At 62.0% G+C, this 13,518-nt stretch overlaps 1 protein-coding gene across 9 annotated transcripts; it reads right to left on the minus strand.

The window, feature by feature from the left end:
* Positions 1–11,069, minus strand: CLCF1 (cardiotrophin like cytokine factor 1). Of its 9 annotated transcripts, none has more exons than XM_036862002.1 (4): positions 9,051–9,678; positions 8,455–8,552; positions 3,322–3,488; positions 27–1,443 (listed from the first exon to the last, which is right to left on the minus strand). In XM_036862002.1, exons 3-4 carry the CDS (start codon positions 3,472–3,474, stop codon positions 949–951), a joined length of 648 nt encoding a protein of 215 aa, XP_036717897.1. In that variant the 5' UTR covers positions 3,475–3,488; positions 8,455–8,552; positions 9,051–9,678; the 3' UTR covers positions 27–948. The 9 variants fall into 9 exon arrangements, with proteins under 9 accessions (XP_036717896.1, XP_036717897.1, XP_036717901.1 ...); XM_036862006.1 differs by having other exon boundaries at positions 9,404–9,521; XM_036862005.1 differs by lacking the exons at positions 8,455–8,552; positions 9,051–9,678 and adding exons at positions 6,373–6,512; positions 7,517–8,437.
* Between the last annotated feature and the right edge of the window lie 2,449 nt (positions 11,070–13,518).

Below are 13,518 nucleotides of genomic sequence, written 5' to 3' on the forward strand. Positions count from 1 at the left end.
CTGGGGCAAGCATTTTATTTGTTAATACAAGAATAGAAATTCTGCAATAAATATCATCTAATAAATAACATCTCCAAATAAATAAATATTAATACAACAAACTTAGAGTCATGAGTGGGTGGGGCTGGGGGGCAGGGCCTGGGGGAGCTGCCCCCCGCACCCCGAAATGCTACTGCAATGTAAACTTTCAGGAAGTTCTGTGGCTGTGGCTATGGCTGCCCTCCCCAGCCTGGGCAACCCACAGATACCCTGGGAAAGGGGGCGGAGAGGAGGCACCCTGGGGCTGGCAAGAAAATTCAAGGCAATGTCCTTTTGGTTGCCACCTTGTGCCACCAACTGCCTTGGGGACCCCTGGGTCCAGTCTGTCCCTGCCCCTCTGCTTTCAGTATTACCTCCAATGCAGATCCCACCTCTTCCATTTTTGATCCCATCTCTTCCTGTTTGGACTTGCCACTGTGTTTGTTTCCTGAATTGGATGTGTTGAGTTATTTGGGGGTAGGGGAGCAACACCCATCTAAGGAGAGCAGGGCAGCCAAAGGGCTTCACCCCAGAAAGGCACGTGCGATGGTGGCCCCCTCCCTGCCCTCCAGGCACGCTTCCTGGCAGTGCCACTTGAGGGGCTGGGTGGGCACTGGCAAGTGGTGGGCAGGGAACAGGAAGCTGTGAGAGCCTTGCACCAACTTGAACCATTGTGGGCTCCCTTGAGCATCACGTCCTGTGGAAATGGGATGGGGCCTATTGCACCTCTTCCCCAGACCCGTAGGACTTAGGGAAGCGGGGAGGGGATGGGCCTTATTGCATCACACCCTCCTCCCAGTCCAGGGAGGGCTAGAGGCTCATGGCTTCTGTCTCCTGGCTCAACAAGTGTTGGTGTATGCGTTTCTCCCTCCCAGAGTGGGAGCAGGGCTTGAAGGGGGAGGGGAAAGAGACGGTGGTAAAGGTCAGGGATCAGAAGCCATGGGCCTCCAGGTGCAGGGTGACCGCAGCTGCCGGAGGCTGCATCTTCTTCTTGAGCCGGTTGAAGTCCTTGGCCGAGCGCCACAGCCAGGTCTGCAGCTCCTTCAGCAGCCAGAAGTCATCCATCTTCTGGAGGAAGTCACTGTGGGCAGGGCCAGGGGTCCAGGTGGGCTCAGTCCCGGGCAGAGGCTGGGGCAGCGGGTAGCCCAGAGCTGCCATGACGCCCGCGATGCTGCCCAGCAGGCCCTGGAGGCTGGTGCAGAAGTGGGCCAGGCTGCGGCGCAGCTCGGCCGTGGCGGCCTGGCGGTTGAGACCACGCAAGTAGCACAGGAGGTGGCTGTAGGCCTCGTAGTTCTGGGTCAGCCGCAGTCTGTCGTTGAGGCTTCGCCACACCTCCAGGTTGACAGTGGCCCTGGGCAGAGTCTCCGCCCCCAGCCGAGGTGGGTTGAAGTCAGGCTCGTTGAAAGGGGGGCCCAGGTAGTTCAGCTGTGAAAAGGAGAGGGCGATGGGGAGGGAGGGGGGCGGAGAAGCCAGCTCGCCTGCCTGCCCGGAGATACCTGCCCCCAAAGCTGCTATTTCCTGTGTCCCCTGACACCGGCCCCACCTCCGCACTAGGCCTCTCTGTTTGTGGGCCTCCCCTAAGTTTCTCCAGGGATGTCATTTGCATGGAGGTGACAGCTGAAGCAATGGGGGTGATGAGATCTCCTATGGAGAAGTGCAGAAAGAGAATAACACGCAGGAGAAACTCAGGAAGGACGTGCTGATTGGCTGAGAGTACCAGCCTTGGGAGAGCGCCCACCGTGGGGGCGGGACAGAGAGGAAGAGGAGCCACAAGGACCCAGGAGGCCAGGCCGCAGAGGTGAAGGTGGACCAGGAGAGTCAGAGCCAAGGTGAGGAGTTCGAGAAGGCAGCAACGCTCAGCAGTGGGGCTGCAAAACAGAGAGCGAGGAGAATGAACCTTAGAAATGCCATTGGGTTTGGCAAGAAGGAGGTGCCTGACGACCTTGGAGAGAACCGTTCCAGTGGCCTGGAAGCCAGATTGCAGGGGGTTAAGGAGTGAGTGGGTGGAGAGGAAGTGGAGGCAGAGGCTGCAGACCACTCCTTCAACAGATTTGGCAGCCCGGGGAGAAAAAGGGTCGGGAGCTAGGGGGGTAGCAGTCAAGCACAGGTTTTCTGGACGGGAAACCAGAGAGGGAAGAGCGGGTGGAAAGGCAGAGGGGCCCGTGAGCATCTGAGCTGCCTTGGGTGGAAAGGCAGAGGGGCTCATGACCATCTGAGCTGCCTTTGCCCCTTGGCACGCATGGTCCACCAGCTGAAGGGCCGGGGACAAGGTACTCACTAAGGCCCCCAAAGAAGCACTCATAGGCGCAAGGCTGCAGAAGGAAGAAACTGAGGCCATCTCAAGAGTTGGGCAGGAGGAAGGGTATCGAAGACAGTCTAGGGAAGAGGAGAGAGCCTTGCCAACCCTCCGGGGAGAGGCCTGGGGCCCAGGGAAAGGGTGAGGGAGACGGTTCAGCTGGGAGAGAAAGGGAGAAGCGAGGGGCGAGGCCTGGGATAGGCAAGGGCCCGGGGGAGGTTCCCACGCTGACAAGCACAGAGACAAACTCATTTCCTCGGTGTATCCTGGGGCCGGAGCCAGCTCCCCCGCCACCCTCCTCCCCTTTCTTTCCCTGGCTCCAAAGTAGGGTCTGGGATGTGGAAGAGGAACACGGGAAGAGGGGCCAGTTCCCCACGGTCCTTGGAACCCTGACCCTCCTTCCTCCTCTCCTGGGCTCTCTGAGCACCTCTGGACCGCCCCCAGATCCTTATGGCACGGCTTCCATCCGCACCCTGAACCCCCTGCCACTCCTGGCCTGGGTTCCCTGCAGCCCCCTTCCCCCAAGTCCCCCCTAGGAGGCCCAGCTAGGATGGGAGAGGCAGACAGAAGGGAGGCCCATGGGTCCAGAGCAGCAGGGCCCCAGGTCTGGGGCAGAGACGAGCTGGAACACAGGCACGGGAGGTGGGGCCCCTCCATCCCCACCCAGCCCCACCCGTGCGCGAGAGACACCACAACACGGTGTAAACAGAGGAGACCTCCCCGGCCCCCAGGGGGAGGCGGGCGGCTGGGCCGGCAGCCAGCGGGGCGATGGGCCAAGGCGGGTGCGAGGCCTGCCCACATGCCTAGTCCTGGGGCCAGGGATAGGGAGGAGGGGGCACCCTCCCTAAGAGGGAAGGGCGGGAGATAGGCCAGACAGGGAGACTGCTTGGAGCCAAAGCCCCTCCCCATCACCCCATCATTCACCAGGACCCCCACCGGTTGGCCTCTCTTCCCCCACTCCCATTCTTCACCCAACGCCCAGCCCCTGAGCTGCCCTGGATACTCACATAGGTCCCGGCCAAGCTGCGGAGCTGGTGCTCCAGGTAGCGGGTGAGGTCATAGGTTTTTTGGATGGAGGGGCCAGGCCCCGGGTCCCCTGTGCGGTTGAGGGCTGGCACTGCAGGGAGGTGCCAGAGCACAGCACACAGGCACGCGAGCATCCCCCACGAGTCCCCTGTGGACGAGACGGCGAGAGGCATGAGGGTGGCCCGGCCCGGTCCAGGAAGCAGTTAGCAGCCCCGCAGGTGTCTCTCCCCACCATAGGCTGGGAGGGGGGTGAGGGTGGACCACCAGATGGGAGGTGGGGGGAGTGGAGGAGGGGAGTGTTCCTGGCCTGAGAAAGTGTGTGCATGGAGGCATGTTTGTGTCTGAGGAAGAGGACTTGGCCTGTGTGTCTACCAGGAGGTACTGGAGAGTATTTGTGTGTCAGCTAAGTCACTATGTGTGCCGACGTGTGTATGTGTGTGTGCGCACGTGCGTGCGTGCGTGTGTGTGTGTGTACATGGGGGGCCAGGCCAAGGGACTGCGGATCAGAATCAGTATTCCCGGGTTCCAGGTGTACCTCGGCCTCCTCTCCCACCCTCCGGGTCCCACTGCAGTTTAGGGGGAGCCAAGGGGTTGGGAAACAGCACGTGTCAGAGCTTCAAGCTGAGAGAAGTCGGCCCTGAGAGGGGCGCCCCAGAGGCGGCCACGAGTGGGAGTTGAGCCAGAGGCAGGACGTAGGGTCAAACCACCGGGGTCAGAGGCAAGGTGGAGCTGTGGACCACCAGGGGCGGGCTGAAGGACACGGGGCTGGCTCGGGCAGGCGGTGGTGGGTACATTCTGGGATTTGATTCCCAGGTGTGGAAAGTGTAGGATAGACTTAGATTGAAGGAGATTTAGTGTCACTCTGAGAGGCTGGCTGCAGCGTGGAGATCTGCCCCATTCTCCTCTAGGGTACTGGATGGGGAAAAGTGTGACCTGAATGAGACTTGGTGATCAGCCTGCAGCGAAGAGAGGGGGCAGGGGGAGGGAGAGGGGGAGGGAGAGGGGGAGGGGAGGGAGAGGGGGAGAGGGGTAGGGGGAGAGGGAGAGAGGGAGGGAGAGGGAGAGGGGGAGAGGGAGAGAGGGACAGGGAGAGGGGGAAGGAGAGGGGGAGAGGGAGAGGGGGAGGGAGAGGGGGAGGGGAGGGAGAGGGGGAGGGGAGGGAGAGGGGGAGGGAGAGGGGGAGGGGAGGGAGAGGGGGAGGGAGAGGGGGAGGGGAGAGAGAGAGGGAGAGAATATGATGTATCTGCTGAGGAGGGCTTGTCTGCTGACGGTGCTGGAGGGTTTGGGCCCCGCAGGATACCAGAGGCCAGGGGTCAATGCTGTGAGGACAGACTAGGCAGTTGGGAAACATGATTTTCCCAGCTTTTAGGTGAGGTCCAAGGTCAAGAGCACTAGGCCAGGATTCAGTGGGCATTGGGACTGGCAGTGGCAATGAGGGTTAGGGTAGAGTAAGGCTGTAATTGGCATTGAGCTAGGTTAGGTTTAAGGACTGGGTTCCTTTCAAAGCTTCAGGTTAGTTTATTGGGATTTGGCTGACTGAGTGTGGTTGAGGCTTGAGTTCAGCTGGGGGATGTGGTTAGGTCTGGGCAGGCAGAGGGTTGGCTGGGGCTGAGGTTTGTGAATTTGTTGATTTAGCTGTCAGATGGCGTGATGCATGGCCTGTCAGCAAGAGGAGGGCTAGTTTGGGCTTTGAGCTTGGGTAGGTGTGAGATCACGAGTGGTTTCTTTCTTCTAGTTTATATTATATACTGTCAAATTTTCTACAATGACATACGTTGCTTTGATAGAAATAAGTTGGATGGGGGTTTAACAATTTGATTGTACTTAAGATAAGTGTGGAGTTAAGAAAGGACTAAGACTAGGTAGGTTTAGACTTAGTCATAACGCTGGGTCAGGGCTTTAGAGAGGGTTACAAACGAGGAGGGGTTTAGGATTCACACTCTATGGAATGTCTCTTACAGAGCGCAGGGCTCAGGTGGGAACTTTTGCAATGGCGCAGCTGGTCAGTCCTGACTCTTTCAGATGCTTTACTGGGTGGCTTCACGGATAGAATGCAGTAGCAGGGCTGCCACTAGTCTCAGGACCCCTGCCCTCTCGGGTGGAGGGCTCTTGGTTTGAGGGTGTGTGTGTCTGTGTGAGTGTGTGTGTGCCACCCACGTGTGTTTTAGGACAGAAAGCAGGATCAGCCTCATAACTGCTCCCTGGGGAGACAGGCTCCCCTTTTCCTCTTCCCCACCTGCAGCCTGTGGCTTCCCTCCCAAATGGTCCTTTCCTCATTCTTCCTTTCCACCCCTAGCTCTTGCTGACTCTCTGAGTTCCTTCCTATTCTCCGTTCTTCACATCCCAACACAATTCCAGGCCCTTCTCCTCTGCTGCCTTCAGCCTGGCTATCTGGCTGAGTCACCTCCAGGATCCTCTGGGTACAATGTGGGGTTAGTTTCAGAGGCTGGAGACCTGCTGATGTGGGCAGCGGTCCTTGCAGCCTTGAGGTAGCTTTCAGGATTGAGTCTGGTCTCTTTCCGCAGTTAGTGGCAAGGCCGAGGGTCCCAGCTGAAGCAGCAGTGGAGAACTAGGCTCGCCTCTTTACCCCACCCTGCTCCAGGCAGCCCTGCTAGCCAGAGTTCTGGAACTGGGCTCTGCCTGGCCCACGGTGGGAGGGGGTGGGTAGGGGTGGGGGTCAGGAACCCAGCTCTGGGCCTTGTTTGCCCCCTCCCCTTCTGGGCCCTGCGGGACATCCCTAGGGAGGACTGGCTCCCTATACAGGGACAGCAGGGGGAGAAGCCTTTGGAAAAACAAGAGCGAAGTCATCTGGGCAGAAAAACGGCTCGTGAAATTAACCAGACAAGGCCGGTGTTTCCAGGAATATTTCAGTTCTGAGGTAACTGTGTCACTGAAGGCTGGGGGGGGGGCGGGGGGGGGGAAGCTGAAGGAGCTGCGGGATCGACCCATGGAGAGAGCCAGAAAGAGGGAAGGAGCCTCAGAAATCCAGAGGGAGAAGAGGCCAGGAGAGGAGCAAGGTGACAGGGCTCTACCCTCTATTAGGACAGCCTCCACTCTGGGCAAGATGTCCCATATCTTAGGCAGCAAAACTGAAAGCCGTCTGGGGCAGAGAACACCTGTGGTTTAGTCGTGAGCACCGGAACTCAGCACAGCTCGCCGCCTGCCTACGTTCCTAGGAGGGCAAGCACAGTGGGCATCCTGGAGCCCTCACATCCATCCTCCTCTCCAGGCTCATGGTGTGCAGGTGGACCGGCCACCGGGGGCTGTGTCCTGGGCCCCCTCCCCGAGTCCTGGCCCCCCGCCCAGCCCCCGCCCCAGCTCTGCTTCTGGCTGCTGCCCACTGATTGTTTACATCCCGTCTTCCCCTGTGTTTATAAATCCAGCTGAGCACGTGAGGAGCTAATGAGAGCAGCTCACGTTTCCTGCTGCGGCCCCCCCCCACCCCGCATCCTGGCCCCCGCCCGGGCCAGCCCCTAATTCCATCCAGATCCCTGGGCCCTGGGAACCGAGGCCCCCCCTCATGAACACACACACACACACACACACACACGCTCAGCCCACGCAAGCGCATGGCCACCCTGACACCGCTACACAGGCAGGCATACCCGTGTACGCGTGTGTTTAGGCAGCTGCCCCCTCAGCCTGTCTCCCCCAGTTTGACCTCACGCAATGGAGGTAGGGGGCTCAGCAGTGCAAATGCGCCAGGGTAGTCAGGGTGGGCAGGACAGGTCAGCCAGGAGACCGTGCACCTGGGATTGGTGGCTAAGAGCCATCAGCCCAACAGGTAGGAGCCAGGGAGGCATCGCAGAGCTCCAGAGGTGTTGGGCTGAATGTGGGAGCCAGAGGAGAGGCCCCACCCTCAGGCCAGACCAGGACCGGCACCCTGGTGACCTTGGAGGGGTCTGTTGAGGTGCGCTGAGGGGACGAGCGGCTTAGGGGGTGGTGGGTCCACTGTGGTGTGAGATCCAGGAAACGGCCCTGGGGGTCACCTCCCAGCCCCCCTTCTAAGGGAAGGGCCCAAAGAAACAGCCCATCTTTCCTTGTCCTCTAGGCTGGCTGCCCTCCCCTCTGTTCCTTCTCTCCCTTCCATCCTCTCCTTGGTTCCCTATCCCCCAGGCAACTGAGAATCGGCTTAGTGAGTGGGTACACGTGGGCCCAGAAGTCAGGAGACCTCACTTTGTCACCAGCCCATCAGGTGACTGGGCTTGTGTGAAGGGGTTGCACTGTGCATGCGAAATTCCAAACCACGTGACGCTCCATCTGCCGTGCTCTTCAGCAGCCCCTCCCTGCCCTTCTCGTCCAGCCTAAATGACAGAAGAAGAAACTGAGGCCCAGGGGAAGAAACAGATGGGCGGGCCAGCCTCCCAGCCTTGTGGAGTCCATTCCCACCCAGGAGTTGGGCTTTTGTTGGAGCAAGAGGGTCCGGATCGTGCTGCAAGAGGACCCTGGGTGAAGCCGGGGAGCTAGGCAGCCAGCAGAAGGCAGGCACGGGGGCAAAATGAAGGAAATAGTCCGGCCACTGTGTGGGTGTGCTTGAAAGGGTGTTGTTATCCAGCGGCTATGGGAGGGGCTCAGAGGGAGCGTGCAGGAGCCAGGGTGTGAATAGGCAGGTGGGATTGTGGGGAGGAATGTGAAGTGTCACTAACGGAGTAGCTGGTGCGGAGGGGTGGTGTGCAGAAGTGTGAACGGGCCCAGCGCAGGGCTCTGCCAGGGGGAGAGGGAGCCACTACATCAGTTGGGAGGAGAGACTTCTGGGGCTCCTGGGTGACAGTTGCTGCCACCTCTGCCTGGTGCCCGTTTCCTCCCCTGGTTGAGTGCCTGGCTCCAGGGCAGCGAGGGTGTCTGAGCCAGTGGGGGGAATGGGTCTGATCTGTCAGGGGGATGTATCCCTGTGTCCTACGGGGGCGGGGGGGCGACAGTTGTGTGCTCCTGGAGCCGGGAGGGGGTCCGTGGGGACAGTGAAAGCTCAGAGGTGTCAGCCTGTATGGGTCAGGGTCAGAGAGCGCCTGACAGAGTGGGTCCAGTGCCTCCAACCACAGCCTCTCTCCGAGGCTCGGACCGCTCCTGCCGAGCCGAGCCTCCAGCCCCCTCCCCTCCTGGCAGCCCCCTCCTACCCCAGGGGGGAGGGCCAGGCCAGGCGCAGGAGGAAACAGGGACGCGTCCTCTGGGATTGGGAGTCTGGGAAGGGCTTCTGGAGCGCAGTGTGGAGTTGCTGGGAAGGAAGGTAGGGAGAGCAGGGATGAGGGGACTCTGGCGAGGCCCGGGGACTTGGGGTTTCCCTCGAGGGGCTTGGCCCGAGAACCCGGCCGGCCCTCCCCCCTCGGCGGTGACCTCTCGCTCCCGGCCCCCTACCCGAAGCGGCGGCGCCTTCCCCCTGTGTGGCCCCGGCGCCCCCGGCCCCGCCCCCGGCCCGCTCCCGCCCGGTCTCTCCCTTCCCGGCGGCGGGGGCGGGGGCGGGGTCCGGGGCGCCGGGCTCCCGGCTCGGCCGGGCCGCTGCCCTTTCCCGCGCGTCAATTCCCTGCCCTGCCCGCCCGCCCTCCCGCGGGCCGCCGGGGCCGAGCGGCCGCTGCCTCCGCTCCCCGGCCGGTGACAGACTTTCCTGCCCGGTCCGGCCGGGCTGCGCCCGCCCCCCGCACTAATCACTCCCAGGCCACGGCGGGCCGGCCCGGGGGGCTCGCTGCCGCCTCCCGCCCCGCCGCCCGGCCCCTACCTGCCGCCGGCTCCCCCGCTGCGGGCAGCATGGTGGGCTCCGGCCGCGCGGCGCGCAGCGAGGAAGCCGCGACTCCCGCGGCCCGGCCCGGACCAGCCAGGCTTCGCTCTACCCTCCGCCCTCCTCTCTCCTCTCGCCCGCCCTCCTTCCCGCCCTCCCCTCCTGGCGGGCCGGGGAGGGAGAGCGGCGCGGCCCGAGGTGTCGGCCTCTCCTCGCCTCCCGCCGGCCCGGCCTCGGGCTCCGCGTGCCTCCCTCCCTCCCTCTCTCTTCCTCTCCCGGCCCCCTCCTCCCCGCGCGCCGCGTCTCCCTCCCGCAGCCCTGCTCCCTCCCGCCTCGGACTCGCTCTCCCCGACTTCTGCGCGGGGCTCTCTCCTCCGGGATCCCGCGACCCCGCCTCGCCGGGCTCCAGGTGGCCGCCTCCCAGGTCTGCGGGTCGCCGGGGCTCCCCGCCGAGCGGACTCAAGGAATGCCGCGTCCCCGCCCGGCCCCTCTCGAAGGCGCCCGGCCGTGCCTCCCCTGGCCCGAGCCCCGCTGGCGGGGGCAGCGCCAGGCTCCCCGGCCGGGCCCCGGCTCGGGACTCCCGGGGGGAAGGACGGGAACCGGATCTCGCGGCTCCCGGGCGGGGTGGGGGGGGGCCGGGGCCTCGGACGCCTGGCTCCTACCTGCTCGGAGGTCCATGGGGCTGGGGGCCGGGCGGGCCGGGCGCGGCTCCTCTCCCGGAGGCTGGCGGAGTGGGAGGGCGAGCCTCGGCTCCGGCGAAGCTTTAATAATCCCATCCGCCAGGCCCACTCGCAGGTTTTTTTCGCTCGGTTTCGGATTTTTTTTTTTTTTTTTGGTGTGGGACATTCTGCAAACTTTTTTTTTCTGACGTGTAAAGCTGTAACCACAAATTGTAGCGGCCCTCCCCGGGGTGGGGGGAGGAGGGGGGAGGAGGGAAGGGAGGGCTTCTGGGTCTCCTCTCCCTCCCACAACACCGAGGGGGGGTGAGGTGAGGCGAGGCTGCGGCGGTACCACCCTGGGCCTCCTGGGGGAGGGGGCGGGAGGGCATCAGTGCTTCTGCAAACTCCCAAGAGCCAGGGGAGTGAGCCGGCCGCTCCTTTTCTTCTCCCTCGGTGTCGGCCCGGGGCGCCTGCCCCCTGCCCGGCGGGGTCCCAGCTCTCACCCTACCTCTGCCTCCACGTCTCTAACCTTCCCTCCCCTCCCCCCCTCCCCCTCCCCCTGAGTAAATGCAATGACACATCCTCCCAAATGCCAGCGAGCTGGCTTCGAAGCAAGTGATGGTGTTTTTCCTGCTGCCCTTTGTCTGGGCTGACCGCCCCCCTTGCCTATTGTCCCGCCGCCTGTCCCATTTCCAAAAGCTGAGGCTAAGCGAGGCTCCGGGGCTGGGGCAGGTCACTAACCGGCTCACAATGCCCCGTGGGGGGCAGGAAGAGGGCAACACAGGCCCACTGCCCAGCGTGGAGGAGAGAAGAGGGCACTTGGCTGAGGGTTTTTCTCTCAAGTTCACAGGGTTCTTCATTCTTCTTCCCAGCCACCAGGAGAGTGCTCATGGGTGGGGGATTTGTAATTCATTAATCAGCACGAGGCACCGGACCAGTTTCAACACCAGAGGCTTCAGGGGTGACTCAGCGGGACCGCTCGAATTCAAGGCGATGGACAGACCAAGAGTCCCCACTTGTGAAATGCTTCCCCAAGAAGCCATTCGGCTTTCTCCTGCGTTTGGGGCTTGGGTTGTAGGTTTTTTCCGGTGCTGGGGTGGGGGTGGTTTGAGTGTGGAGTGCTCTCTCCCTCCGTCCTTCCCTCAGGCCTGGGTTGGGACTTGCCGGGCGGGATCCCTAGGGGACCCATAGCCTAGACCTTCCCTGGAGGGTCTCCCTTCCTCCCTGTACAGAGGGCTGCCAAGGACTGTGCAAAGGAAACAGCTCTCATCTGGGGGCCTGCAGACATCCCCACTCCGTGACTTTTCTTGGGGGACGGTCATTTGGTCTCCAAGGCTTGAGTGCTCTAGAACGGGACCGCCAATTAAATCACTTGGTAATAAGTTGCTTTTGTTGTTGTTTATTTGCTGTTTCAAGGAGGGAGAGGTGGTGGGCCAGACCTGAGAGGTGATTCCTCTCTGGAATAGCATCAGAGCCTGCGCTCACCACTCCTGCCCTGGGCCCCCGCCCCCCTGCCCCGAGAAGGAAGGGCACCGTGCCCACCCTGCCATAGCCCCTCCAGCCTGTGGGTCAGAGCAGGCAGCGTGGGCATGACCAGCGCTGGGTTCCCAGGGCAGCTCTTCCCTTTTCTGCACTTCGAGAACTGGGATGGGGGGGTTGGGGGGGTGGGGAAGAAGTTTGTTTTCAATTACCTCACTGGAGTGGGACAGACTTTGTTGTTGGGTTTGTTTTGGGGTTTTTTTTTCCGCTTTCTTTCTTTTATTTCCTAAACGAGGAGAAAATGAGCTGAGAAAGGGGAGCTGGTGGGGGGTTGGGGGCAGGAGATTTTCTGGGGCGTCAGGAGCAGCTCTGATGAAACCTGCCTTGGAGGGGCCCTTTGCAAAAGTGCTGGGTGGGGGGCCTCCCTCCCGCCCCTCCCCCAGCCAGAACGCCGTGGAGTTTGAATGACATTCTTGGCCAGTGAGCCCGAAGATCTTCTGATGCCCAGGCCAAGGTCAAGGAGGCAGATGCCCAGTGGGTGACTGGCACTGAGGCTGGCCAGGAGGTCCCCTAGCAGCCACCCTTTCAGAGGGAGGGAGCCACAGAAGGGAGGGGAGCGGGAGGGGGAGAAGGGAGCCTCTCAAGTCCTTCTCCCCTGGTGTGCAGCCTGCCCCGAGTGTCTGCACAGACAATGTGGTTTGGATTTGGCTGAGCCCCTCAGCACCTTATAAAGCACCTTGCTGAGTCAGGGAGAAAGCAGCCCCAACACGGGAGAGGAGGAGGGGCCAGGGGAGAAAGGGGAAGGAGGGAGAGGGGAGCCGAAGGAAGGGGGGTGCTGAGGGAAGAGGAGGGAGAAAAGAAGGGACGGGGCAGGAGACACAAAGAGGAGCGGACTGCAGTGGAAGGGGAGGAAAGTTTCCCATGCCCTCACCCCCGCCAGCAAATGTTCACCTCGGGAGTCGAGAGAGAAAGCCTCGGTCTGCAGGAACCAAGGGCTGCAGCTCTGAAGTGGGGACCCAGGCCAGCTGGGTGCAGGGACAACTGGCTTTCCACACAGCCCCGGGCTTGATGCCGTGACCCTACAAGCTGGGGAAGTCGTGTTCTCCCTCTGCCTCTTGTCTGGACTCGCATCCCTGCCCTCTCCCCTCACCTGGCTGGTGGGGAGGGGGGGGCAAGCCTCTCCCCTCCCCCATCTTCCCTACTGCCAAAGGGAAAATCAACTCCGTCTCCAAGCTGCCAGTGCCCCTCTGCCATGTCTGGGCAAAGGCAGCAGGCTAGGAGCTGCCAGTTGGTTTGGGGTAGGGGCTAGAATAAAGACTGTGCCTTTATTCTGCCAAATCCCAAAGGGGGCTGGGCTGAGGGAGTTGCGGGGAGAAGGGAGAAGCAGAGCAGCGAGAACCCCTCCAGGCTTTCTGTGGGGTGGTGGGCACAGGTGGCTGCCCTCTGATTTCCAGCTGGGGACCTTGGGGAAGCTCCTGCACCCCTGTGGCTCTCAGAAAGGAATGTTTGTTCGGGGCCCTGCCAGCTCTCACGATCTGGGATTGCTGCTGGGGGCAGGGCAGAGGTTAGAGGAGACACTGGCCCCCTGAGCTCCAGATCCATCTATCCCACGAAGCGTTGCACAGGTATCTCCTGAGCCCCTGCTTGGTGCCAGGTCCTGTAAAGGACAGAGAGACAAGGAAAACCCACCCCTGCCTTCAAGAATCTCACAGTCTTGTGACAAGGGACACTCATTAAACTGAGATCAGAGGATGAGGAGGGAAGGAGAGCTCTGGGAGGAGGTGGAGCTTCTGGGTGGAAATGTGGCTGGATGGCAGGAGGGGCAGCGGCAACCAATCACAGGCCGAAGCCCCACGGTGGGTCGCACTGGGCGTAGCTCACGGGGCTGCCTGCAGTGGGCAGAGGGCACAGGGCAGGACTGGGAGTCAGGATGCCAGGCTTCCAATTGGGCGGCGGGCCTGGGGACAAGCCCACCACCTCTCAGCAGAATGCGCTATGACCACCTCTGCCTCCTTTCCCACGGGATGGTGGGAGTATCAGCGAGCTGCTGAGGAGGATGCTGTTTTGATGTCCTCTCTGGCCTTCCAGACTTCAGTCCTTACCCTCCGCAGGGGGTAGAGGTCAGGCCTCAAAGCGTGTGTCTGGGTAGGGGGCAGGGCTGGCACCCAGAGACGACTGAGCTGCCCTCCAAGGGGCTGGGGGTGAGTCAGTGTTGGCTCAGGGACAGGCTAGGTTTCCACCCCTCCCTCCTGCCTCCCCTCCTCCCCCCATAACTGGCATCCCCAGGGAAGGCTCTCTATATGCCCCAAAGGCCCCATGTCCCACACAGA

This window comes from Balaenoptera musculus, chromosome 8 (assembly GCF_009873245.2).
Source record: "Balaenoptera musculus isolate JJ_BM4_2016_0621 chromosome 8, mBalMus1.pri.v3, whole genome shotgun sequence".
Classification (NCBI taxonomy): domain Eukaryota; kingdom Metazoa; phylum Chordata; class Mammalia; order Artiodactyla; family Balaenopteridae; genus Balaenoptera; species Balaenoptera musculus.

Bases quoted from the DNA above. Each gene is read 5' to 3' on its own strand.
- CLCF1 (XM_036862001.1), bottom strand. From the start codon at position 9,896: ATGTCCCACACCAAAAAAAAAAAAAAAAATCCGAAACCGAGCGAAAAA. The intron at 3,489-9,712 runs GTAGGAGCCAGG...TCTCGTCCACAG, and splicing joins CCCCATGGACCTCCGAGCAG to GGGACTCGTGGGGGATGCTC. The intron at 1,444-3,321 runs GTGAGTATCCAG...TCCTTTTCACAG, and splicing joins GCAGCTTGGCCGGGACCTAT to CTGAACTACCTGGGCCCCCC.